At 42.8% G+C, this 25,622-nt stretch overlaps 1 protein-coding gene across 5 annotated transcripts in view; it reads left to right on the top strand.

Annotated features, from left to right (window-relative positions):
• Nucleotides 1-25,622, top strand: part of LOC117446604 (rho guanine nucleotide exchange factor 10-like protein) — a 207,477-nt gene that overhangs the window by 34,872 nt on the left and 146,983 nt on the right. For all 5 annotated transcript variants that reach the window (XM_034082896.1, XM_034082894.1, XM_034082895.1 and 2 more), the window contains 7 exons: nucleotides 386-494; nucleotides 1,562-1,662; nucleotides 2,618-2,695; nucleotides 3,530-3,709; nucleotides 4,761-4,877; nucleotides 22,159-22,251; nucleotides 24,117-24,287. In XM_034082896.1, the coding sequence (XP_033938787.1) occupies nucleotides 386-494; nucleotides 1,562-1,662; nucleotides 2,618-2,695; nucleotides 3,530-3,709; nucleotides 4,761-4,877; nucleotides 22,159-22,251; nucleotides 24,117-24,287 (849 nt within the window). The remainder of the gene's footprint in view (nucleotides 1-385; nucleotides 495-1,561; nucleotides 1,663-2,617; nucleotides 2,696-3,529; nucleotides 3,710-4,760; nucleotides 4,878-22,158; nucleotides 22,252-24,116; nucleotides 24,288-25,622) is intronic.

The following is a 25,622-nucleotide window of genomic DNA, read 5'->3' as shown; positions in this document are numbered from 1 at the left end:
ATGACCCACTTCCCTGAAGTAGCATCATTTAAAAATACTACCACCCTGCGTGTATTCTTGTGTCGCTGGAGTCTGGTTGCGGGGCCTCTGGGATGCTCAGGGTGGAGTTTTTGGTCAGCCGGATTCTCCCACACTGAGCCAAACTAGAGCTCACTCCGTTCGGATAATCTGTAGATGACACGCTCATAGTCTCCCTGATTAGAGGGCTGCGCGGCGACCCGCAGGGAGTCGCAGATGGTGAGATTCACGATGAGCCCACTGACTGAGCGCCACTCCTCTCCATCTCTCTGCAGAGGAGCACCGTAGGTTATCAAGTCTGCACAGCATGGCACTCTCCTCGCGCTCTAAAGCTCCTCCGTTGTCTCTCTCTGCTCCTCCCTACCAGGTTCAGCAACTCATGAAGGCGGCCAGAAGCGGAACGAAGGACGGGCTTGAAAAGACCAAGATAGCTGTCATGCGGAAAGTTAACTTCCTGCAGAGAAAGGATCAACCGGGTAATGCGGGTGAAGTCTGACCACTTTGTTACCGGTGGTCAGCTGGATCTTTTTGGATGAAGGAGTTCTACTATACTGGATAATGGGGATTGCTTATGAAGTCTTGGTTTTTTCTCCTTACACTTTCAATTATAGGAAGTTGCTTGTGTGCAATGTCAGGCAAGCCAAAGTAGCGTTCAAGGCTGGTGGAGTAGAAAGTCTTGCAAATCCCCTCAGGGTGAAATGAAAGAACTGTGAAGAGGAAAGATCCCACTGATTATAACTATAATACATAAAACAGATTTCTCAGTTTTAAGACAAGCGATGTGGTCGAGTAATGTTTTGGAAGTGCGAGAATGAAAAGGATGAGGCAATTCATGCGGTACACTATGGGTTCCTTTATAGGAGCCCTTGCCTAACAATAGTCAGAGATTACCATGGAGTATCGAGCAGCTCCACAAACTATAGATACCAGACCTACGCCTCAAAGAAATCTCAGAGCCATCACAAAGAGGTAAAGAGGCCATTGCTGCTATTTGTAGGTGTTGGGGGGGGGGGGGGGGAATCTGCACTGCATTATATTTATTTCCCCACCAATCCCTCTGTTATCATTCCAAAGACTTTAATTGGAACGGTGGAAGGAAGCTTCTGGTATCTGTGTCTTTATGTTACGGGTGAAGTGGGATTTTCTTTGACTGCCGAATGTCTTTGTGCCAGTGCGGAAATGAGAATGTGTTGGATGGTGTTTCTGCAGACACACTTCTGTGTGCCTCTCTTACTCAAACAGTGATACAGTATTGTTTTGAAAGTTATTTCCTTTTTTCCGAAGGCTTCTCTCTCTCTCTGCCTCTTTCTCAACACCTCTTCCTCTCTCTCGCTCTGTCTCTTTCTCAGAAAGTATAGAAACCTCTTCACATTTTCGAGGTAATAAACTCGGTGTGTCGCAATGTGTCTCGAGCTGCAGTGAGATCTGGAGGTTGCCTTTCTGTTTTCCCCTGTCTGGTTTATTTTTTCTCACACATGCATGCACTCTTTTTCTTATTTTTTACCTTTCTGTATGTTTATCCTTTATTCTTGAATGTGTGCAGAGGAGGAAGATGATGCAGGATACCTGGATGTGGCCGTGCCAGACGTTAAGCATCCTCCCCCACAGCTGAGCCCAATGCCTGAGGGGCTCACCAGCCACCAGGTGCACCTCACGATTTAACAAGCACTCCTTCCTAAATGGGTTTAAGATCAAGCTCTAAGCTGACATGTTAAGAATTATTTGCCAGGCACGTGCTATTTTTACCACTTAACACACACATAATCTTAAAGCATGTAAAAACAAAAATGCAAATGATGACATTACCGAGCTGGACCACAGTGTCCTCCCGTATTTCCAGCGCAGATTTGTACCTTGAATAGCATAGCAGTTACATTGCAGAGAAGGCGCCTGTAGACCACAAATGGTAACTGCACCGTTCTCATTAGGTTACGCGTTCCAGTTTCATGAAATTGTGAAACATTTGTATTGATTGACACCACTCATTTCTACACATCTACATGCTAGGGCTGCACCATTTGGAAAAAACTAATATAAATGCAATTCTTTTTATCTGCCATATTAGAGGGAATGAACATTTCTTAAACATTAACTTATCATGAAAAATATATTCCAATTATCAGGATCTGTACCAAACAAGGATTTAAAAAAAAAAAGAAGATTTTGTAAAATAACGTTTGTAGGCCTGGAACTTCTCGACAACACCATAATAGGATTATGATTAAAATCACCTTTTATGAATTGGGACTCGAACCGGCAACACTTTAGTTACCAAGCCAAGTCCCTACTTCCAGTATTATATTTTCACACATTTTATATTTACAAATGCTTGTGCTTACTGCGATTTTGATATTGCACTAGACCATATTGCTATTTCAAAAACAAATCTAATTGTGCAGCTCTCTTTGAATCAGACCTTCGATGGGGGCCTTGTTCAAACAGACCTCCTGTTCTTTGAGTCTTTTTCCTCCCGTGACAAACACATGATTATTGTTCAATCATCAACCTGCGGCGTGCCTAACTGTGAGCACAGTGCACGCTGCCGCCCCATCATGTCCTCTTAGCGCTGCGTTTCCTGACTGGTCTGTTGTCTGCGCAGGTTGTCAGACGCCATATCCTGAGCTCCATCATCCAGAGCGAGCGCAGCTATCTGGAGTCTCTCCGGAGGATCGTGCAGGTGAGCTGCTTAGTCCCTGTTGTACTCCACTGCCACATGCAATAACTTCACCATTTAGCCATTTATGAATAACACCGGAAAGAGAAGCAGTGATATCCATCAAATTACAGAGGCGTCTCAGCATAAGTAGTCCTGATGAAAACAGCCGCCCTCATTTCTGTGGCGTGGAGATGACGCTAAGAGAGAAAGACTGTAAGGCAGGATGGGATGCAGCCTCTATCTCTCTTTTTAGTGGGGTCTTGTTATCTCCTCATCACAGCCAAATAGGAGCAGCCTACTGAAATGGAATCAGCAGCTATCAACAGTTTCCTTATGTCCTGTAAAGCCTTCCACTGTCGAAATGTAATAAGCTACCTTTGTTGTGGGGTGACATGATTGCGCGTGATGCTTTGGAGGTTTAGCACGTTTGAAATCTCTCTTGTTCAGGGCGTCCAGCTGAATGCTAAACGTCGTGTCCCCAGACTGATAACATACAAGATGAAACGCCACAAGCACAATTAGACTTGATACTTTGTATTATTGCAGTAAAACAGATTGCACATCTCATGTTAATTCTTCTGTCGATGATTCATTTGCTTTGATGGATTTGTGGAGATAAAACTTGCAAAACATCAATGAAAATTACCACCACAATTGCTTTAAAAGAGTATTTTTCATCTTTTACATTTTGACGCCTGATTCACAGGATTTGTTTCTGATACCCATCAGTTGTCTATGTATACTACTATAGGAAGAGATGTAAAGGAAGGTGGGATGCTGAGTTCTCTTAAAGCCCCTCCACCAAACACATACATGCACATATCAACAACCAATTTCCTCTCTCAATCCCACCAGGAATACCAGAGACCGTTGATGGAAGCCGATCCACGCATCCTGAGCTCGAGAAAAATCCGGCCTATATTTTTCAGAATGAGGGAAATCACACAGTGCCACTCCATGTTTCAGATAGCTCTGGCGTCACGTGTCGCCGAGTGGGACAGCTGTGAGAAAATCGGGGACTTATTTGTTGCCTCGGTAGGTGTCCTACATGTGCATGTTTTTTGTATGTTTCTACATATTTGTGAACTAGGAGTGAGATTTATACAGCATGTGTATATATTGTTTTTGTTTCATTCTTAACATGCAATCAATAACATGCATGCTGGGTAAAGAAACTCCTTTTCTTCTGTATAACACAATATCTGCTCCCACGGTTGTAATGAGCTGCAGGCTGAAGGTTGAGCAAACAGGGCTAGCTTACTCCCAAACGCAGAATCAATTACACATGTGATGAATATCTCCACTGCATCCAAACCACTCTGGGATATGTGTTTAAACATTTCGGCACTAAAATAATAGTGTTCAGTGTGAGTTTTCTGTAGAGAGTCTCTTCATCCATAAGGTCTGCTCATTATTTGCCTATTAGAGGGACCCTTTTTCTCTCTGCTGGACATTAGAGCTGTTTCATTGATATCCTTATTATTAAATAAGAGCACACTGGAAATGGAAAGTACTGGAACTCCCTTTATTGAGCTTATTGTTGCAATGTATGTACCTGCAAAGTAATATGTTGTAGTAATACCCGAGAGGCAGGATCCTGAAGGAGGCTGCGAGCAAAGAGGGTTAATTCCTTCATGCGATGTGCTAATCCCCCATCACTCCTAAAACGATCACTATCGGCTGCCTGGTGTGAGTTTAATTGAGGAGAGAGAATAAATGTCTACTGCAAATCCGACACACCCCCCCACACACACACACACACACACACAGCGTCGCACTCGGTCACCACATTCCTCTTTGCCCAGCCTCTTAAATGGCTCATGAAGGGTGTTGTGGTAACTGGAATGGTAAACAAAGCATTCTTTGTTGTTAAAAGTACTATACTTAAAGGGCTATTTCCTTGCCTCTGTTTAGAATGAAATTACCTATAGGTCGCCCTGAAAACATTATGGTTAGCAAAACATTCAAGATGTCAAAAGAAATGACATGACTGTGTTTGTGGAAGACAAAATAAGACATGGCAGTACCCCCTCATTGTTGCGCTGTTGTTAATAATTCAGATAATCATGATGTTTTGTTTCCGCAGTTTTCCAAGTCCATGGTGCTTGATGTATACAGTGATTACGTGAACAACTTCACCAACGCCATGGCTCTCATCAAAAAGGCCTGCTTGTCGAAACCGGCTTTTCTTGAATTCTTAAAGGTGAGATTTTCTTTGTTATTTTTGCTTTCTGAATCTTAACGTTACCCAATTGGTTTTTAGCTCCTCTATTTGTTATCTGTTGTAGTATTGACCTATGGTCGCCAACATGCCAAACGCGCTACATGGACCAAATACATTTTCGTGCTGCAGTTTCAAAAACGATGCAAATATTTAAACACAAATGTGCCAAAACACATGCAAATAAAGAAACATCTTCACCAACTTGACAAAACATGCGCAACGTTTAGTAAAAGCGGTGTATAAACGAAACTACAAATACAAAACTCTGCAAGTAGCTCAAAACATGATGCAAACCAGGAAATTAAAAAGTGATGCATACAGCTAGGACCTGAGCGCAAGTTGATGAAAAGGGATTTTAAAGTTGGTCAACTGTCACTGGAAACTAACCTTAAATATATGTTTTATTGGCTTATTTTAGAATGTGATTGCATGATTCCTTCCGATATTATTGCAGATCTGCTGTAAGCTAGCTAGCTAATGTAGCCAACCTAGTCATTTCAAATATACTGACAAATCACTCACAATTATAAAACATGCCAACGGTGACAGCCTGCCAACAAGCTGTGGGCATCACTTTAGTGTCCCTGTTTCAGTTGTGTTTTCAGCAGTTTGCAGCCTTTTTTATTTTTGTTTGCAGCGTTTTGTTGATAAAAAGCTTTTAGTTAACGCTGCGCATGTTTTGTGAAGTTGGTGAATGTTTTCTAAATGCGGTTTCTTAATTTGCATGTGTTTTGGCACATTTGTGTTTTTATTAGGGCTGTCAAACGATTAAAATTTTTAATCAGATTAATCACAGCTTAAATATTAATTAATCATGATTAATCACCATTCGAACTATGTCCAAAATATGCCATTTATTTATGTATATTGTTGTGGGAATGGAAAGATAAATGAAAGCAGGCGGATATATCCATTTAACATACAGTATGTATGTTTATTATAACATTTTTCTGCATGTCAAAATGAAAGACAACCCACACACCTATCAATCATCAAACCGTGGGGTCTTAATTCATTACGTGTTGATTTCTATCAACGGGGGAGTACTTCAGGAAAGTCGACAGAGGGGGGGGGCTAGTGGAGTACTTCGTGACCACAGAGTGTGAACGTTGTGATCAGCTGTTTTAGCGCAGTTCTCCATTGATGGGGGGAGACTCCCTCCGCAGCCGGTTGGCGTAGTTTTGGCACAGTTCCGTTGTACAGACCGACGTTAACAGCAGCCCTGTCTGTGCACACGGAGACCGACTCTGTCGTCCGGTGATCTAACCGTCTTCTGGAAAAGCTTCACAAGTACGTCGGTACGCCAATGCGCTTTGTGACACAAGTGACGGTACGCATTTCAGATTACGCACATAACCTGCGTACCAGTTATGTGCACCCCTGTACCAGAGCCATAGTATTACTATTATATGGCTCTGCCCTGTACTACAGCAAGAGTATTCTCCGTCGGGACTTCCTGCAACAACACCACGCCGTTGTCAAAGATGTTCTATTGAGAAGACGATCACTACGTGACAAAAGTTTTCAAAACCGTGGCTACTGAAATCAATCTTACTAACTGCTGTCTGTGCAATTTACTCCGCGCGAGTTGGCAGACTTTATTTTGCTTACTTTAACATCATTTTTCATGGTGGGGCTAAGCCATTTCTTGGTATGGGTGTAGCCTACCCCAGCCATACCCTGGCGCTGCCACTGGTGGCACGTATGGGGCGGGCCATTCTGCACATGCGTTAAATATTTTAACGCAATTAATTCAAAAAATTAATTACCGCCGTTAACGCGATAATTTTGACAGCACTAGTTTTTATATTTGCATGGTTTCTTAAAGTGGACCTATCATGCTATATTTGAATAATATATTGTAGGGCCATACCTACTGTATATAAAACATGTCTGTGAAGTTATTTTTTCAAAATACAAAACAGATCAGGCATTTTAGCCATGCCTCATTTCGCTCTATTTGCTCTATTCCAGCCCTGTTTTTGCAGGGGGCTGATTCTGTGGGAAATTAGCTGCAGCTGACCACGCCCCCCTGCAAAGGAGGGGGGCAAGGCACGTGCTGTTACCATGCTGTTACCATGCCACGGCAACCCCCCATTCCCCTGATAGGCAGAGCTCCTTGTTTCTGAGAGATATTTCAAATCTGTATCAGTCTGTATCAGATCCGTTGCAGCCCCATTTTTAGAGATTTGGGTATAGAGTGGCGATGTCATGCCCATCTACTTCCGGTCCATGGGACCTTATTTCGGAGAAATAATGTATTGAAGTCAATGGAGAGAGAAAACTTATCATTCGATCCCGTTTGAATTGTGCCATGAATTACACATATAATGTTTTTCAATCTTAAAAAAATCATTTCCATGTCAAAAAAGTCACAGTTTGTCGTAAAACTGTTGAAATATAAGACTATGAAAAATACGCAATGAGAAAGACTACAAATCCCAGAGTCGCGTAAGTGATGTCACAATTGTTTTCCTCCGCTAAATATAAGAGATAGCTAAGATAAGATAACTTTAACAAGATGCCCGTGTGCTTAGTACCAGGTGGTTATCATACCAGCAATGGGTCTTGCTCGTTCTTTCGCTTCCCGTCTGATGAAAGGACCAGGAGTGGCTGGCTGGATCAAGTTGCAAGCATGTTAGTTAGCATTACAGTCGCCTTGTCATTTTTATTAGCCTTAACATGAAGTAACATCAAGTAACCCAAAATGTTAAACAGTAAGAGTAGTAGTCATATTTCGTGAACCCTTTGAAAAGTACTGTCACACCGGTGTGATTATTCTATAATACACCATTTAAGCCTGGGGGAGAAATGCTAACGCTACATTTAATTAGCATCGGCGATCTTTTCTACTTCATGCTATCTGCACAAATGGTTGACATTAAACATTAAAAAGACCAGGCAGTTCAGAGAGAATCAAAGGAAGGCAGGCAGGCAGGCAGGCATGCAGCTTTGCATGACATTCTCCTGGACGTGTTTCATTGTGTTGATAGTGAGGGTAGTCAATCCCTTGTTTTGCAAGACAGTAGTGACAGCCATCTTGGTGACGTGTGTTGTTGTGAGAGTCTGCGAGACCAGAGATGTTCATTAAGTGTTTCACAGTTTTACGACACATTTAAAAATTTTTGACTTTTTTAAAAATTATCTTTTAAGACGAGGCAAAAACATCGTTTTTCAAGTACTGGTACATGTTTGGAGATTTTGTGCTATTTTGATTCTATAACATGTTTTCTTTCAGGCTTTTGGAAGGAAAACGTACAAAATACACATTTAAGTGTTTATTTTACTATAGTTTGTCTATTTGCGCCTGTAGATTTCTCCTAAATTCACCAAAAGTTAGCATTCACCATGTCAACAAAGATATCGTTGGAAAGCTGTGTCTCTCCTGCACAATCTCATTGGATCCAAATATGGTCATTTCCTTTGTATCAGCAACTTATCGTGAAAGCACAAAGGGGTCTTAAACCTAGAAATAAAATCTCATTGGCTGGTGTCAATTTCTGACAACGTGATTCGTTCAGATGCGTCACGTGGTGTGCTAAAACACTTCCTGGTTAGCTTTCTGCTAGAAATTGAAATCTCAAAATGGCAAAAGAACGACAAAAAAAACGTTCACAGAGAAGACGACAACAATTGTCACTTGCACAATGCAAGGTTATACAAAAAACAAATGAGCCCGAACATGAAATACCTTCACAGAGTGCGTCGATCCGCAAGCTATCATCCAAAGAACAGGAGGGTTTAGCTAGCGCCTCACTGCAATCTTTAAAGGTCGTTTTCTCAAAATGAGTTTTTTCTCCTACTCTAAGTTCGAAATGTCAACTTCAGTAGCACGTAGATACACCAAACCTTCCAGTTATATTTCTATCAATATTATGAAGGCTTTTACTGAAGGGTTTGTTCATATATCATTCATAGCCTGAATTATACAACATTGTATACCGAAAAACATGGCGAAAATGGATATTTTAGGGCTGTTGACAGTATTTTCTGATTTATGGAGTGATAAAAAGAGATATCCAATATCCCTTCTGTAAAAGCCTTAGATACTAATATGACTACAAAATGAAACAATACTTTTGAACCTGGCTTTATCCAAAGTTCAGATTTCGATTCTTGAAATGTGTTAAAATATGTGCATATTTAATGAGATAATGGATAATTTGTATATTTAAACATGCTATTTCAGAAAACTTGTAATACAAAAGACAATTGCCTTATTGTAAGTAATTAACTGGAGACATTTCTAGCTGATACCTTTAAGTTAAAAAAAATACCCTATTCACCTGGGGTGTCTCGCCTGACAAACATCATATGTGTAATTTGTGGCACAATTCAAACGGGATCGAAAGATAATCTTTCTCTCTCCATTGACTTCAATACATAATCTTTCCGAAATAAGGTCCCATGGAGCTCCCCCGGAAGGGGAGGGACTTCGCCACTCTATGGAGGAAAAGAGAGAGGGTTGTGTTTTCTGACACTTGGTGAGTTCCCTGACACACCGGGGACACATATGCATGTATAAAAGACGTACAAAAGTGCATTTTGCATGATAGGTCCCCTTTAAGTTGCAGTGCGTTTTTCCTAATGGGAGTGTTTTTGGCCAGTGTAGCGTGTTTACACCTGTCTGCCACCGTATTGTGCAGATATTGAAACTAGCAAAGCCCCATAGCTAAAGGTTTCAATAATATACACTACTAGGCATGTGTATATATAATATGTTTTTTCACACAAAATAGTAGTTCTCATTCATAACACTCCGTTCGATGTCTCACTATGGGATGCGCCTCATCGCGGAGCAAACAGAAGCATCAATCTCATTACGCCAATCCTGATTGGCTGGTGATCTTGACGTCAACGTCAGGGGAAATCACCCCCTATAAGTAGCCTGCGCCACGACGCATGCGTCATTCAAACACCTCTTCTCGCTTCAGAGCACATCTCTAATGGTAGCCGGGCTAGCTTAACAGTCCACAGACTGAACCAAAAGCTAATTTCGGTCGACGGGCGTTAGCCGGCTACCCTATTCTGCCTCGCAGAAGAGTATAGTACTAACACACCAGTTAGTATTATAATCAACCTCGCCGTTCTTCCTCTGGAATTAAGGTAAGGTTTTGATTCTCAAGCTAGCAACACACCCGTTGCCAGCTTGTGTTTTTTCCCTCACTGCCGACACCACGGTATCGAGGACGTTTTTTCTTTTCTCTTCTCACGGAGGAGAAAAGGATTAAAAGAATATTACCACACCAGGTAATATTCTTTGAGGAAAAGACCCACACTGTCCTTTTTTTCTCCAGATTAAAGACAGATTGGTAACACCTTTTTTCTCGACGTACCTGTTAAGAGTGGGTCCTCTCCACGCCTCGCGGCGAACGAGATGGAGTCCCTCACCATTACGGTCTGGGGCTCATCAAGAGCGGCAACCGCGGAACCGGATTCCCGCGCCATATCAGGCCGGGACCCGGTGGCGGCAAAAGATGCGGGAACGGGGCCCCACGGTATACCAAGCTGGGGCTCCCGGCTGGACCTCACCATGGTTTCACCCGCGGAGGATGTCCTAGAATTGGATTACATGGAGGACGAAGAGGATGCCTCTGAGTTCCTCCTGTCTGACTCGGATGAACAGTCCTCTGCCCAAGCTGCCTCGAACTCTGCTCGGTTTAAAACACCGAAGACGCAGAGGTCGCAGCCCACCCGAGTCCCCAGCCCAGGCTGGAGACAAGGGCAAGTTGGCCGAGAAAATCTCCGGTTCCGGCTGCAGCTCAGGCTCAGCCAACCCAGCCGTGAGCCGTGAGCGTGACATCTCAGCTGGCTCTAAGGAGCATACAGCAGGAGATACTCACGACATCTGCCTGGGCTTCTCAAAACAGTTATACTTTATCTGTTTTCACAAACCCAGAGAGAGTCAACCCATATTCTGGAGAGAGAGGTTCTCTCTCTCTCCTAGAAAGAAGGGTTTTATCTATAATGTCCACCGAGCGGAGTCAGATTACGGAGGGAAATGTCCTCGTAAAGCACCCACTCAACATGGGCCTCATAATACAACTAAACCCCGCGCGCCACGGCGTGCGGAGAGTTTTTGGTTATTATGTAATGCGTAGTGGCACTACACCCGACTTTTCTAGTGCGGGACGTGCCTACGGGTGCTGTCCTTTCACGGAAGGTGGTCACCACGGACGCAGGTCAGACAGGCTGATAGGGTATTTACGAAGGTCGCCCGGTGAGAGGTCCCTAGAGCAGAGACCTCCAGCGGGCACGCGTAAACTACCCGGAGCTTTTAGCGGTATTCCCCACCCTAAAACGCTTCCTGCCTTCTCTCAGAGGACACCATGTCCTCGTGAGGACAGACAACACGATATCGTGTATGAACCGCCAGGGGAGGTTGCGTTGTCTCCAGTCAAACACACTGGCACACAAACTGATCCCTTGGAGCGGCAGACGTCTCCTCTCTCTGAGAGCGACACAGGTACCGGGAGTTATGCACCTCGGGACAGAATTACTGTCCAGAGGTGCACCACTCTATGCAGACTGGACTCCTCATCCAAGGATCGGGAGTCCGCTGTGGGTGCGTTACGGCGGAGCCGCGTTAAGTCAAAAGGATAAAATGCTCAATGACAGCTGTTCTCTTTAATGCACGATTTAAACGCACTGTTAGGTGGGGACACACTCGTACACGATTGACCTCCGGGTCCTCTGTGCGTGTTCCCACCCCTGGCTCTGTTACCCCCAACTCTGGCCAGAGTGAAGGAGCAACGCCACACACTTACTCTGATGTTTCCGCCCTAGCCCGTAATGTACGGGCTGGCGGAGATATATCAGCTGTTGTGCGGGCAGCCATGGCAGCTCCCACTACGCAGGGACAGATTGTCTCAGGCGGGGGGGGCGATCCTTTACCCACGCCCAGAGTGCGGGGCACTATGGGCCTGGCCCATGAGTGGTACAATCTGAATACAGTGGGACTCCCTCAGAAGGTGATAAACACTATTCAGAGTGCGAGAGCTTCCTCCACCAGGTCTCTCTATGACTGTAAGTGGAGGGTGTTTGAGGAGTGGTGCCTTCAAAAAGGACACATCTCTTTTCAATGTCCTGTCGGGGTGATTTTATCATTTCTACAGGACTTGATTGATAAACACAGAGCTTTCTCTACGATCAAAGTGTACCTGGCTGCTATTGCTGCATGCCATGTGGGCTTTGAGGGAAAGACGGCTAGCCAACATCCCTTGGTCTGCCGTTTTATGAAAGGGGCTTGCAGGCTCCTCCCTGTTTTCAGGTCACTGGTGCCCTTATGGGACTTGGCAGTGGTTTTAGATGGGCTCACTCTAACCCCATTTGAACCCCTTGAAGAAGCTGACATGAAGCACTTGTCACTCAAGACAGTGCTGTTACTGGCCCTGGCATCCGCCAAGCGAGTCAATTGACATTGAGGCATTTCCTCCGCCACTGTGTTCCTCCGGGGAACAGCAGCCGGATTTGCTGTGTCCAGTCCGTGCTTTACGCACCTATATGGACAGATCAAAAGAGTTTCGTCATAATGACCAACTCTTTGTGTCCTGGGCTAACCCTTAGAAGGGAAAGCCCGTTACTAAGCAACGGCTCTCCCACTGGATTGTGGAGGCAATTGCTTTGGCCTATACGAGTCAGGGTTTGCAGGCACCTTCGGGTCTGCGTGCTCATTCGACTCGTGGTCTGGCTACATCCTGGGCTTTGTTCAAGGGTGTTTCCATCCAAGATATTTGTGCAGCAGCGAGCTGGTCATCGCCGCTCACTTTTGTCCGCTTTTACAGGCTAGACGTCTCTGCTCCTAGTGTGGCCCGAGCAGTGCTGGGCACCTTGTTGAGTCAGAGCTCTACCTGTTAAGTTCTGGTTGGTTTGGTGAATTTCGAGATAAGCTCGTCTGGCAATACGGGAGCTACAATTTCCCATAGTGAGACATCGAACGGAGTGTTATGAATGAGAACTATAGGTTACTTACGTAACCCCAGGCCTCAGAGTAACATGTAGTGAGATGTCTCACCAGACGGCCCTCCTTGCTATGGTGAAGCGAGAAGAGGTGCTTATTTTGAATGACGCATGCGACGTAGCGCAAGCTACTTATAGGGGGTGGATTCCCTGACGCTGATGTCAAGATCACCAGCCAATCAGGATTGGCGTAATGAGATTGATGCTTCCGTTTGCTCCGCGATGAGGCGCATCCCATAGTGAGACATCTCACTACATGTTACTCTGAGAACTGGGATTACGTAAGTAACCTATAGTTTCATAATAAAAGATGGAGAAATCTTCAAATGAATGAATTCCATTGAGGCTGGTTAACAAAAAGAAGAAAATTGCAACCCCTTTAGTTCATTTAGTAGTTATGTGAAATGCAATTTGACGACTTTCCAGAACCAGACAATCATGATCGGTTATACTTTTACGTTTTTCAGATACTGTATTAATTATGGATCATGAACAAGGCAAAATAGAGCCTCGCTTCACGGAGAGTGCCAAGGAATTATTTAAATGTGCTGAGTTGAACAATTCCCTGTGCGCTTCACTTTCACGCACGAGTGTGACCTGTATCATCGAGCAGTAATGCTGATTTACAGAAGCAGATCCCACAGCTGACAGCCCTGCATGTTACATCCTGACCACATGTGTGCCTCCTTTCTTTTAAAAGGTTTCCATGTCCCTCCTGCTGCCTGTTGGAGATCTAACTGTCAGTGTGAAGATGAACAAAATAATAACGTGGCTAGACACGCACTGAATCAATCACAGACTTCATTACCTTGCTTTTAAAACATTGCGGAGGCACTGAGTGCATGCATGTGGCCATGAACACGCAGGGCAAATTGACAGGTATAGGGGCCATTACTTTAAGCGCTTAAAGGAAATACAATGTAATATGAGAACTGCATCTAGTGAGTTTGGTGCAGTGGCGTAGCCATCATAGGGCCAGTGTGGGCCCAGGCCCACCCCAGTTTACTCATTGGCCCACCCTGAGAAAGCTTCGGTGTCATTTTAATTTGTTTTTATTTAAATTTTAAATGTATTTATTTTGTATTATTATTATAAAAAAAATGTATTCACCCATTGAGAATATCCAAGCATTCAAAGTGAAATTCAAGTGAACAAATATCAAGTTTAATTAATGTTGTATGTGTTTTATCCAGTCTGAACCAAACTCATTTATGGTAAAAACTGATTGTTGGTTCCTGCACGCGCCATAATAACGTGAGAGAAGCAGAGAGCTGCCTGCAAAAGAAATGATAGCTCAAAGTTCTTGGTTTAAAAAAAAAAAAGCCAGACTCCAAAAAGAGTTGCCCTCATCTAGCAGCGATCTATACGATCGTTTTCTGATAACGATGAAATAGCCCCGCCTCCCTCTCCCCACCTCTCCCTCTCCCCACCTCTCCTGCTTCTGGGCTGTCAGAAGAAAAAAATGTTAACGGAAACTCTGCCGCACGGTTCCCTGGTCCCTTGGAAGAGGCGGAGAGGTGGGTGTTTTTCATCTGCTGGTGGACAGTCCGGAGAGATATACACAGGGTTGGGTTGTAACGGAATACATGTAACGGCGTTACGTAATCAGAATACAAAAATCAAGTGTATTCAGCTGGCGTTACATGACAAACGAGTCATCTGATTACAGTTGAAGTGAATACATTTTGGAATACTTATTGGAATTATTGGTGGAAAATGTAATATTCATTACCGGCAGAACTGTGTGCACACTGCACAGCGCTGCAGCATGTCTGTGAGAGAGAGAGATGCAGCGTGTCTGTGAGGCCCCGGCCCGCACGCAGATGAGAGAGAGAGATCTCTTTTAAAATATATTGAAAGTTAGAAACGGAGAAGGTTAGATAAAATGTGGAAGATAACGTTTATGTAGCATTTCTTTATTGTCAAAATGATGACATTTATAACGGGATAAAATCAAAGTGAATGGCCTGCTGCTGCTGAATGCATGGGGCAAGTGACTGGAAAAAGTTAAACAAGTTATTACATCGTTTCAGATAATAATAATGATAATTCATTCTATTTAGTGGCGCCTTTCAAAGCACTCAAGGACACCTTACAATTCATAACATATTCTAAGGAAAGGTTTTAAGACAGTACAAAGAATGCAGTTCGGGTGATGTTTTTTATGTGGGGTGCAGATGAGAGAGCTGTCCAGAATGACACCAAGATGTCGTGTTTGAGTTCTTGATAAGCCATTAAACAGTAAAATAAGTGTCTCCTGTTCCCCAAAACATACCTATCTGTTATGGAAAAATAAAGTATTCCAAAAGTAATCTGCCACCGATACCGGCGGGATTGTTGTTAGCTTCTGATGCCAGAAGAAAAATCTGGCCCACCCTAATTTTTATAGGCCCACCCTAAAGTACATTTCTGCCTACACTACTGGTTTGGTGTAAATCTTAAAGGGAAATGGAAACACTTTTCAAACTGCTTTCCATGCGACAATATTCCCATTAGGAAATGTATTTATCTAGTCTATTTCCAATGTAAACGATCGAGATACGCGAATTAATTTTTTTAAATACGTGCCTAATGACCATGGGCGCTTCCATTGCTCCGGGACTTTTCCAGTGACGTCACTGAGTGGGTACGGCTTCCTGGGCCAAAGCTCAATAACAAACAACATGGCGTGCAATGCACCAGTAGTTTACATTACAAGAAAACGGTCGTCGTCAGGAGTTTATTGTATTGCCCCAGGCTGCACAAATGGATTTTATACAAAGAAGGAAGAAGTACATTTCCATAGGCTGCCACTAAAGGATGAGAAGCTGCTCAAAGTCCAGTCTGGATGCCTGGTTCAATACAAAACATCGGATTTGAAGCCAGGATCTGTTCCCACAATATTCGATTTCTCAACGTATGCAGTCGGGAACACCGACCGTCCCAGCACGTCGGCCGCGCAAGACAATGACAGTGTCAACAAACGTGAAGTTCGAGCCACCAAACGAGTTGCTTCAGCTGCCGAGAGAGAGGTAAATATTGCAGCACTACCAGATTACTAGCTCACACATGTATTTAGTGACACAGTGTGACCTTATTAATTAACGCAATCGCGTCCAAACTAAATGGTAGCTATTATTATGACGTACAATGGAGAATTGGGGATGTTCTATAGCTCAACTAATTAAACTGGCATACACACGCTCATCTGTCGAAAACAGCCCTAAAAAGGCTAGTATTGCTGGACTAGGTGTTCAATGGATGGTATTGCCGGACCCAGAGCGCACGGAGCACAGAGCGGACAGCAGATAACGGAATTGCAGTTGTATTGCTTATAGATTATCAGAACATTTCAAAGGGGACACAGCCCCATTGGATATTAACCTATGGATTAACTACATCATCGTTTTTATCGTTGTAATGCCATTGAAGACCAGTTTAGACCAGACAATGAGGAAGGTAAGCCGTTAGCCTAGCGCATGTTAGTACCTAGTGCCACTTGTTTTGATGTACGTTTTTGTTGATAACCTCGCGAGTTTGTATCTTTCAGTGTAGAGGTGAGATTCTGTGTCTTTACGATCATAAACAATGTGTTGGATGTCCAGCGAGGATAAGTAATAAGGGAGCTAGGAGTGATTTTCGGTGCAGTAATAGGTTAGCATTTTTCGCTCGGGGCTAATTCAGAGGCTCACTGTTAGCATTGTGTGTTTTTTTTGAAAAAATAAATGAAAAAGATCAGTTAAATTCGTTTTTTCCCATTATATGGATATAAAATATTCATAGTTTATTAAATATTAAGGTTCCTTAGACGTTGTTTCCTGCAAATGACGCAATTTCGGTTCCGTGGGGCCTAAGAGGATAACAGAGTATGTTTTTATTTTTATTTTTATTTATTTTTTTGACATTTTCCGATGGCATCACCACACAATTGTTACATGTACACCAATCTGTGTTGTCCATTCGTCCCGGGTTTTGAGCAACACCTTCTTCCTCTGAGACCGAGTCGGTACTGGAACTGGTGGTCCCACTCAGCGAGTTCAGAACCGTCGGTACTTTCGGCGGATTCCGGATCGTATGCCACTCTATTCGACCGAATCAGTTCATAAGCATAGTCCATGGGATGCCTCCACATCAATGTCATCTCCCGACGAATAGTCAAATTCATCGTTCAAAACGTCCATCTCATTGCAAAATTCCTCCATCGCTGCCATATCTGCTACGTTGTGTTGACTTCCGGTATGGATACCCGGAGCGAAGACCCATCCAGTGACGTCACCATTTGGGACTCCCCTAATGGCGGCGGCCTGGTCCCGGAATTCCCCACCCGGCCGGCCGATAATTAATTTTCTTTTGGCGAGTAATATCATATACAATAAATATTACGATCAATATCCATTGTAAAATGAATAAACTACCGGAATATTATAGCTGTAATTGGTGTTTCCTTTCCCCTTTAAGAAAAAAAGAGGAATACGTTAAGAAATCTCATCCTCTGGATGATCAATTCTACAATTGTTCAAGCACATACATTTCTTTTTTGGTACATTGATAAACAATAAAAAAAACTGCAAATTAGACAATTCAAACAATCTCAAAAGGTCATTGTCTTCAAAACCACTACTACATAACACATTCTCATTAACAATGTTCTTCTATGAAATAATAGGATAATGAAGTGGGCATAGAGTTTGGTTATGTACTAACAATTGTAGCAAACACGTTTTTCAGCCTGAAAATCATGAAACCAAAAGTGGCATTAATCGTGTTTTTACAAACAGTGTAGTGTAGCATTATCCAGTTCAGTGGTGAGAGGCAGGGTGGAGGCGGCAGTTGCTACGATGACAGGACTTATTAATAAACTGTTTGGAAGTGTCATGGGTCTAATCTAGTTCACATCAGCTGTGAAGGGAAGGGTCTGTTTGACGGCTCCAATGACACACCCAGTCTTGTCCATTTCCCTTTTTCTTCACATCAAAAGTAGGTGTCAACCAACATTAGCACAAGTGGCAGTTCCATCAGTTCCAGCATACCAGTAAAAGCTGATGCTTTCTGCTTTGCTGCTAAGGTTGTATGGCAACAAATATGCATGTGTGTTCAGTAAGGTAGGTGACCGAGCCATATATCACAACAAGATGTATGTCCATTGAATTATACTGTACTCTGCCCAGTAATAGTTACAAGACTGGGTAAATATAGTATGAATAGTCACTAACAAATCCAATCCGTTTTCTGTGTTGACGAAAAAAAGCCTCAGCATGCTCTATTTCACACAGGTTTCACTCTCTAATGGGATCTTAAAGCTTGACCACTCTATGCTGCAGAGCAGCTTCCCGATATGTGCAGCTACCTGCTCAGCCAGTCAGCTCTAATCTGTTGCAATGGTACTAGAATCCACTTTCATTCAGTAACTGTAAGAAAAACATGACATTGAAATGACCTGTGGTTAAAGGAAACCACTTTTCTACCTTGTGCTTTTTGGTGCTGCTCCACCTGCCGAGCATACCACAGTCCGGATCAGGAGGCTCTTTGCCTGTTTGGACTGCAGCTTGCTTACCTCAGAAAGTGGCTACATAAAAAAAAACGTTCTTGTTTCATTACTAATGAAGCAAACTTCAGCCTACTCTCCAGGTGACATTGGAGGATGAGGTGTGGGGGCATGAGTCTCTGAAGAAATGTACCGGAGCGTTATTCATTTGTCCAAAAATGTGGCCGGAAATGAATCTGATTAAAACCTGAAGTGCACAGAGCGCCCTAATTGACCAGATAATAATAATCTAAAACTGTCAGCCTGTACAGACCCACTGGCAGCAGCATGACTCGCAGGCAAATAACAAGCAGCTGCAGTGGAAAACAGTCATTTTACTGCGCACCTCTCGTCTTTCTCCTGTCTATATTATAAACAACCATGTTATTAAACAAGTCCACTCTGATGCATGTAATCATCAGATATATTTTTCAGTGGTGGTGCGGCCGTCTTTCAAATAGGTTGTGTGATTGATCCCAGCCAATGCAGTCAACATGTCGATGTATCCTTGAGCAAGATAATTAACCCCAAGTTGCTCCCAATGGGAATGCGTGTGAATGTTAGCTTCCTTGAGCAAGTGGATGTAAAGTGCTTGAAGGGATCATAAAGACTGGATAAAGCGCTATGTAAAAGCAGTTCATTGTACGTTTCCATTTATCCAAAATGAAAAGACTCGACCTGAGCCAATTAGCGTGAGTGATTTTCAACCAGCCAGTCTCTGTTTCTGACTATAGGAACCTATGAAACCCCTGAAGACCTCTTGTTCTCCAGAGTTTCCTCAGCTCTCATGCGAGGAACCTTGTGGCGGGTTGTCAATGCCGCCTTTGCCCAATCCACTTCCCTACCTAACCCCAAGCTGTCAGGGACCCCTTCTGGCTGGTGACATCAAATGACCCATGATTCTTTGCGTTCTTCGGAGAAAAATCTTGACAGCTTGTTCCTGATTCATTAGAGAAAGGGCCCCCTGGTTCTGCTCGCCACTACCTTCGTAGCATTGGGGAATATGTCATTCATACTGTAATTGTCAAGACATTAATGGTGGAAAAAAATCACTTTGGTGTTTCCTACTGGAGATTATAACCGTCTAGACTTCTCTATCAACTTATAGAATTCAGCTCATGTCCTGAGAGATCAGTCAAGTGAACAAGTGATGCATTGATATGATCCCAGGCAGTGTTATGGTTTTATACTGTGCGTGTTAGACATGTTTCACTGAACACGACAGCCCTTCATAAGAGATATAGAGAGGTTCTCCTTAAAACCCCCCTCAGCCTCAACTGCGTCTCTAACTGAGACCACTCAACCATTTTCAGTGCACGAAGCAGGAAAGTGCCCATCTGCATTGACACCTTGACCCTGTCAGGTGCCATGTCAATATCTGGTATGGTTATGCTTCTGGCCAGTTGCTGAGCATTGGATCTTAAGACTAGAATCACATCTGTGAGACCACTGCCTTCCTGTCCTCATCTGTGATTTAATAGGGTTAGGGTTAGGGGGATTTTTCGCGATTGTGTATAAGATATCTTGCTTGATACGTGGTTGCACTATAGCTACCAAAGGGTTTCCACTTACCTGGAATATCATAGAGTGATGAATGCCATATAATGCAAAAAGTGTCATAACTCAAAAGGTTCAACACATGTGAAAAGAGTCGGTCTGCACAACAACTATTATAGCGCCAGTACAATGGGGAATGTCATTTCACTCTACAAGGTAATGTACATGTCAGTTTGAGTACTCAATAAGTGGTTGAGCCTTTAGAGCCTGTCAAAGGGCTCCACATGCTAAGTGCTAAGGTCATTAAATGCAAATGTAACCACTGATTTCTCTTTTAATGTCCAGAACAAAAACGCAGTATGTGGCTGAAGTTCCTGTGCTTGGCTGGTATTCATAATTAATTTCACGTAGTTGGTAATATACAGCCTTTGATGGTTGAATACAATAGTCAAGTATAAAGAAAAGACTTAAGGCCCTGTCACACTGTCCCGAAATTGACACCCGATGGACACACGATAAAGGAAATGTTCAAATTCGGCTGTGATCGTAGCAACATCGGGCCATTCGTGAGGGCATCTTAAGCCATCGTATGACCGCCGGTGGAGTTTCTCAGGCTCCGGCAGCAACTTCATGAGCGGCAACTTCGTAAGGCACTCGTGAGGTCATCTTGTCAAATCGTGTCATCTTCGTGTTATCATCGGTGCATTCACCCTCAGCCTCTGATCGAGGCGCGAATGCCCGATGGCACCGATGATACAAGATGGCCTCACGATGGCCTTACGAAGGGGCAAAATTGACACACGAATTCAGCACGAAAATTGAACCTTCGCAAGGTCCTTCGGCAATTTTTTGGCATGCCAAAGATTTTGCCTCCGCTCACGAAGTTGCTGCCGGAGCCTGAGAAACTCCGCCGGCGGTCATACGAAGGCTTAAGATGCCCTCACGAACGGCCCGATGTTGCTATGATCACAGCCGAATTTGAACATTTCCTTTATCGTGTGTCCATCTGGTTGTTTTATTGCACAACAAAATCATGTAAATATATTATGTAAATAACCCAATTTGTGTTCTGTGAAACTAAAAAGGATATAATATATTATTTTGAAGGACAGTTGACAGGAAATTGTTGTTGTTATGGAAACAACATTACGGAGAAAACGTAATATTTTCTACATATAAAGACGGATAAAGTAAAGAACAAAGTCTGAAGATATCAGTACAGTATCATAGTACTGTAACATAATTGTTTTTGGTACTTTCATTGCAGTTGTATGTCTTAAATGTAATGTAAATGTTGCCTTTGTGTGTGGTTCGGGGCCATCTTCGTGCGAAATTCACAATTCCATATTCGTGTGTCCATCGGGTGTCAATTTTGGGACAGTGTGACAGGGCCTTTAAAGAGGCTCTATTATACTTTTTGGGGTTTTCCTTTTCTTGAAGTGTGTTATATATGTTGTGTGCATCTGCTAAGGCTAAAATCCCAAAGTTGGATCCCATTAGAGTCCTTTGTTTACTTCAGTAACATAGTTACATCACTATGTAACACTCACGCTAGCGCTCAAACACAATGTACGTGGTTAAGGGGAGGGACATTTCAGACAGGAACATTTCAGACAAATCTCTAAGCGGTTGACCAATCACAACAGAGCGGCCAGCTAACCAATCAGAGCAGGACTGGGCTCTGGTTCAGACAGAGGGTGAAAAGAGGTGCTGCAGCACAGGCAGTATGAGAAAATAAAGAACTTCTCAACAAAATATACACATATATAGTACATTCTACTATGCACTCAAATGGGCCAAAAACTAGTTCGTAAAGAACAATTATATGTGTCAAGTATACAAAAGTTTGTATGTATGTGCTCTGTTTCACAGATGTCTCAGATCTCTAGAGTTTCACTAAGAGTTATTCCTATTGTTTCAGTCTTACAGCTGATCTTATCCAACCTTAACTAGCGCAACAATCCTATTAAATGTGCCCTCTTATTTTGCCTTGTTTCCCACTGACGATAACATTGTTGTTCAGACTTGACGCTGCCCCGAAATGATCTTGGCCTGACCTACGCCTATGATAATACTTTAGACATAACACACTCAAAAAATCTCCTCTTTCATTGCCCTCATATGACTAACAGGACGTGCTGTTCATACATTATTCACCCATGCAGCACGCCTACAAAAGGTCTATAGAGGACTCTACACACGTACTCTTAAAGTAAGAATGGCGTAGTTTCCTCTTAATAGCCTTTCTGTGCTTGAATATTTTTCCAACTGCATGTTTCTTCTTTCTCTTTTTGTCATCAGAAGAAGCAGGCATGCAGTGTTGACCGGATCACTCTGTATGGACTCATGGTTAAACCCATTCAACGCTTCCCTCAGTTCATACTGCTACTGCAGGTAAACAAATGTTTGGTTATTAAAGTGCTATTTCATTTGTTTTAATGTTATTATTTTTCTTGTTGGGGTTTTCCCTTTCCTGTAGTGTGATATTCAGTTTTGTGTGCATGTAAATGGTCTGCAAAGGCTAACATCCCAAAGTTCCCTCCAGAGGGAGTTTCAGGCAGGGGGGGGGCTGCCTGAAACTCCTCCATTGGACTCCTTTGTTTACTTCTGTAACACAATAACATCACTGTGTAGCACTCACGCTTCTATTAGCTAGCGCCAACACCATTTTACGGGATTTGGGGTCGAGACATTTTTGGGCAACCACAACAGAGCCGGCCAGCTAACCAATCTGGGCTCTGGTTTCAGACAGAGGGTGAAAAGAGGTGCTGCAGCAAAGGCAGCATGAGAGAAATAAATACCTTTTTGAACATTAAAGTAAGTAAAACATGCCCCAGTAGATGTTAAAAATACAAATATAAACCTGAAATTGAGCAGAATAGGGCAACTTGAATTAGCAAGCACCCTCAACATGAGAAATGAGGCGGAATAAAGATACAGCAGCTGATACACTAATACAGCTGCGAGGTGACACATTTTAACTTTTCCAAATTTCACAAAGTTGCACATACTTTTACACCGGGGTTAGCAAGGGCTAAACAAGTAGCTAGGCACATCAGTTTTTCATATTGCAGGCTTTACATCCCGACCCCTGCATTTTCCATTCTGAGCAAAGATTTGGTTTGAGCTTCACTCGCTGGATCTGCAGAAGCTCATTTCATCCCTCAGTAGGCATTGATTATCCATGAATTCAAAAGATAAGTTATGAATGCGAATCAGGCGTTTTCTTCCCAGCCCTAAATTCACTACTCCAAAATAGGAAGTGTATATTAAATCATACATTACAGGGAATCAGCGCTTAAAGCACTGAGGTGCCTCTGAGATGCATATCGACACAACAGCAGGCTTTCACCGGGTCAAATATAGACATGCGAGCCGCAAAGACTACGCTTAGACTTAGTTTGTTTTAGCCAACACTGCTCACAAAGGGTAGAAGTTGCAATACAACGAGCTTTAGACAGACAACAGAAACACTGGAAAGAAAGTGTGTTGTACAGTTAGATCCTCTGAGTATTTGACTTTGGCAAAGTTTGGAAAGATATTGAACATTCTAATCAAAGTGGGTTGACTTTGCAAACTTCCAAAAAAGTCAAAACATTTCCTCAATTCAATTTTTCACGGCATCAGAGGTGGGAGAAGAATTCAGATCTTGTACTTGAGTAGAAGTAGAAGTACCAGAGTGTAGGAATTATCGGTTACAAGTAAAAGTCTAGCATTCAAATTGATACTCTATTAAAATTACAAAAGTATTTGCGTCAAAATATACTTAAAGTACCACAAGTTAAAGTACTCATTATGCAGACTGGTCCATTCCAGAATAATATCTATGACATGTTCTGATTATAATTATTGATGCATTGAAGTGTTATCAAAGCTGGTGCAGCTAGTTTTAATGACTTTGTAAACTGCAGGGAATTTACTCCAGGTGGTCCAAATCTCTAAAGTAACTAAATGTACAATATATATATATATATATATATGTGGTGGAGTAAAAGTACACGATTTACCTCTGAATTGTAATGCAATGGAATAGAAGTACAAAGTAGCATAAGATAGAAATACTCAAGTAAAGTACAAGTATAGTTTATATTATTGGTAAATGTACTTAGTTACTACTTGCAAGGCAATGAAAACACTTTTTACTTGAACACCTGATTTTGTCACAGTTCAGTATATTGCAGTAACAACACACAGACACTGATTTTTATTTTGAACTTGCAGTGGCTTAACTTAAAACTTTCCCTGTGACCTTTTCCCAGGACATGCTGAAGAACACTCCGAAGGGCCACGTGGACCGCCTGCCCCTGCAGCTCGCTCTCACAGAGCTGGAGATGCTGGCGGAGAAGCTGAATGAACAGAAACGAGTCGCCGACCAGATTGCAGAGACTCAACAACTAGCCCGCAGCGTCAGTGATCGCCTGCTCAGTAAGGTGACTGGACACACACTCCCTTGTGCACGTACACACTCGCACGTATGCCCCAATCAAATGGACTGTGAGTGTGAGCCCTCTGGTTGTTATCACCGTGAGCCAAACACCTATACATTTAACTAGTATAGCAATCGCTTATATCACTTTCCCGCACATTAATCTAGTGTGGTATTTTTATTTAGAGAAATTATCTCCCAGAAATGATGCCCATTATCATTCCTAAACAGTGTTGGGCAAGTTACTTCCAAAAAGTAATATATTACATATTACTTATTACTCTCTTTTGAAAGTAATAAGTTACATTACAAAATTACTGTCTCTGAAATGTAATGAGTTACACTACTTTAGTTACTTTTTAGTTACTTTCACCAAAATAACCGCAAAAGAATGGCTAGGTATTTTAAATGCTGAAATGTAGTTTAGTGCAGCTCATTATACATCCAGTGAAGGGCAATGTGGTATAGCATAACAACTGTGTAGGCCCTTAAAGAGCCTGTGACACCATCCCAACAACTGTTGTGCAATGAAATATTGGGCTACTAGTAATCTCGAACCGTCAGTTTAAAAAAGAAAAAGCGATACCGTTTCGTTAAATATCAATAATTTCGAACATCGCGGGGAAATTCCTTCACTCATTTTGAAGTTTTGGGGGAAGCCGGAAGTGACGTCAATGCGGGAACGCTTCGAGAGCCAAACACGGACAAAGTGTGTTGTGTCATGCGTAGAAATGGTGAATTACTGAGTTTAGGCACGTTAATAACGTTTTAATGAAGTTGACTACAGTATATTCATATTTGTCAGTGCTTTCATGTCAATTCGGCGACATAAATATACATGATCGTGGTGAAGATGATGATTACATTAGGATTACAAATCGGGAGTGAGAGCTGCTGAATTTCCTCCCATCGGATGTGATATAAAAACAAATCGATTATTTTTGTGGTTATAAACTCAAGTGGATGAAACTACATTTATTAGTGCTTTCATGTCAATTCGGCGAACATATGATACATTAAATGATGAGTGAGGATGATGATTAAAAATCGTTTGTTTGAGCCGGTCTGCATTTACTGATGAGAAAACAAACCGATGCTTTTTGTAGTTGTAGTACACCAACAACGTGGATTAAACGTGTGGTTTTTTACCACAATGTCGGGGAAATTAATGGATAAAATGCACGGATTATTATTATTATTCCCACTCCGATCGGGACACTAGGTCCACCGTTTCCCCGCAGCGAGGCTCCCCCCGTTGACAGTTTACGTGGGCTGGGTGCAGTGGCGGACTGTGGATGCAGTGGCGGACTGGCCATCGGGACGAATCCCGATGGGCCGG

This window comes from Pseudochaenichthys georgianus, chromosome 5, assembly GCF_902827115.2.
Source record: "Pseudochaenichthys georgianus chromosome 5, fPseGeo1.2, whole genome shotgun sequence".
Lineage (NCBI taxonomy): Eukaryota > Metazoa > Chordata > Actinopteri > Perciformes > Channichthyidae > Pseudochaenichthys > Pseudochaenichthys georgianus.
Note: the sequence above shows the minus strand (reverse complement) of the source record. Positions and strands in the feature narration are given on the sequence as shown.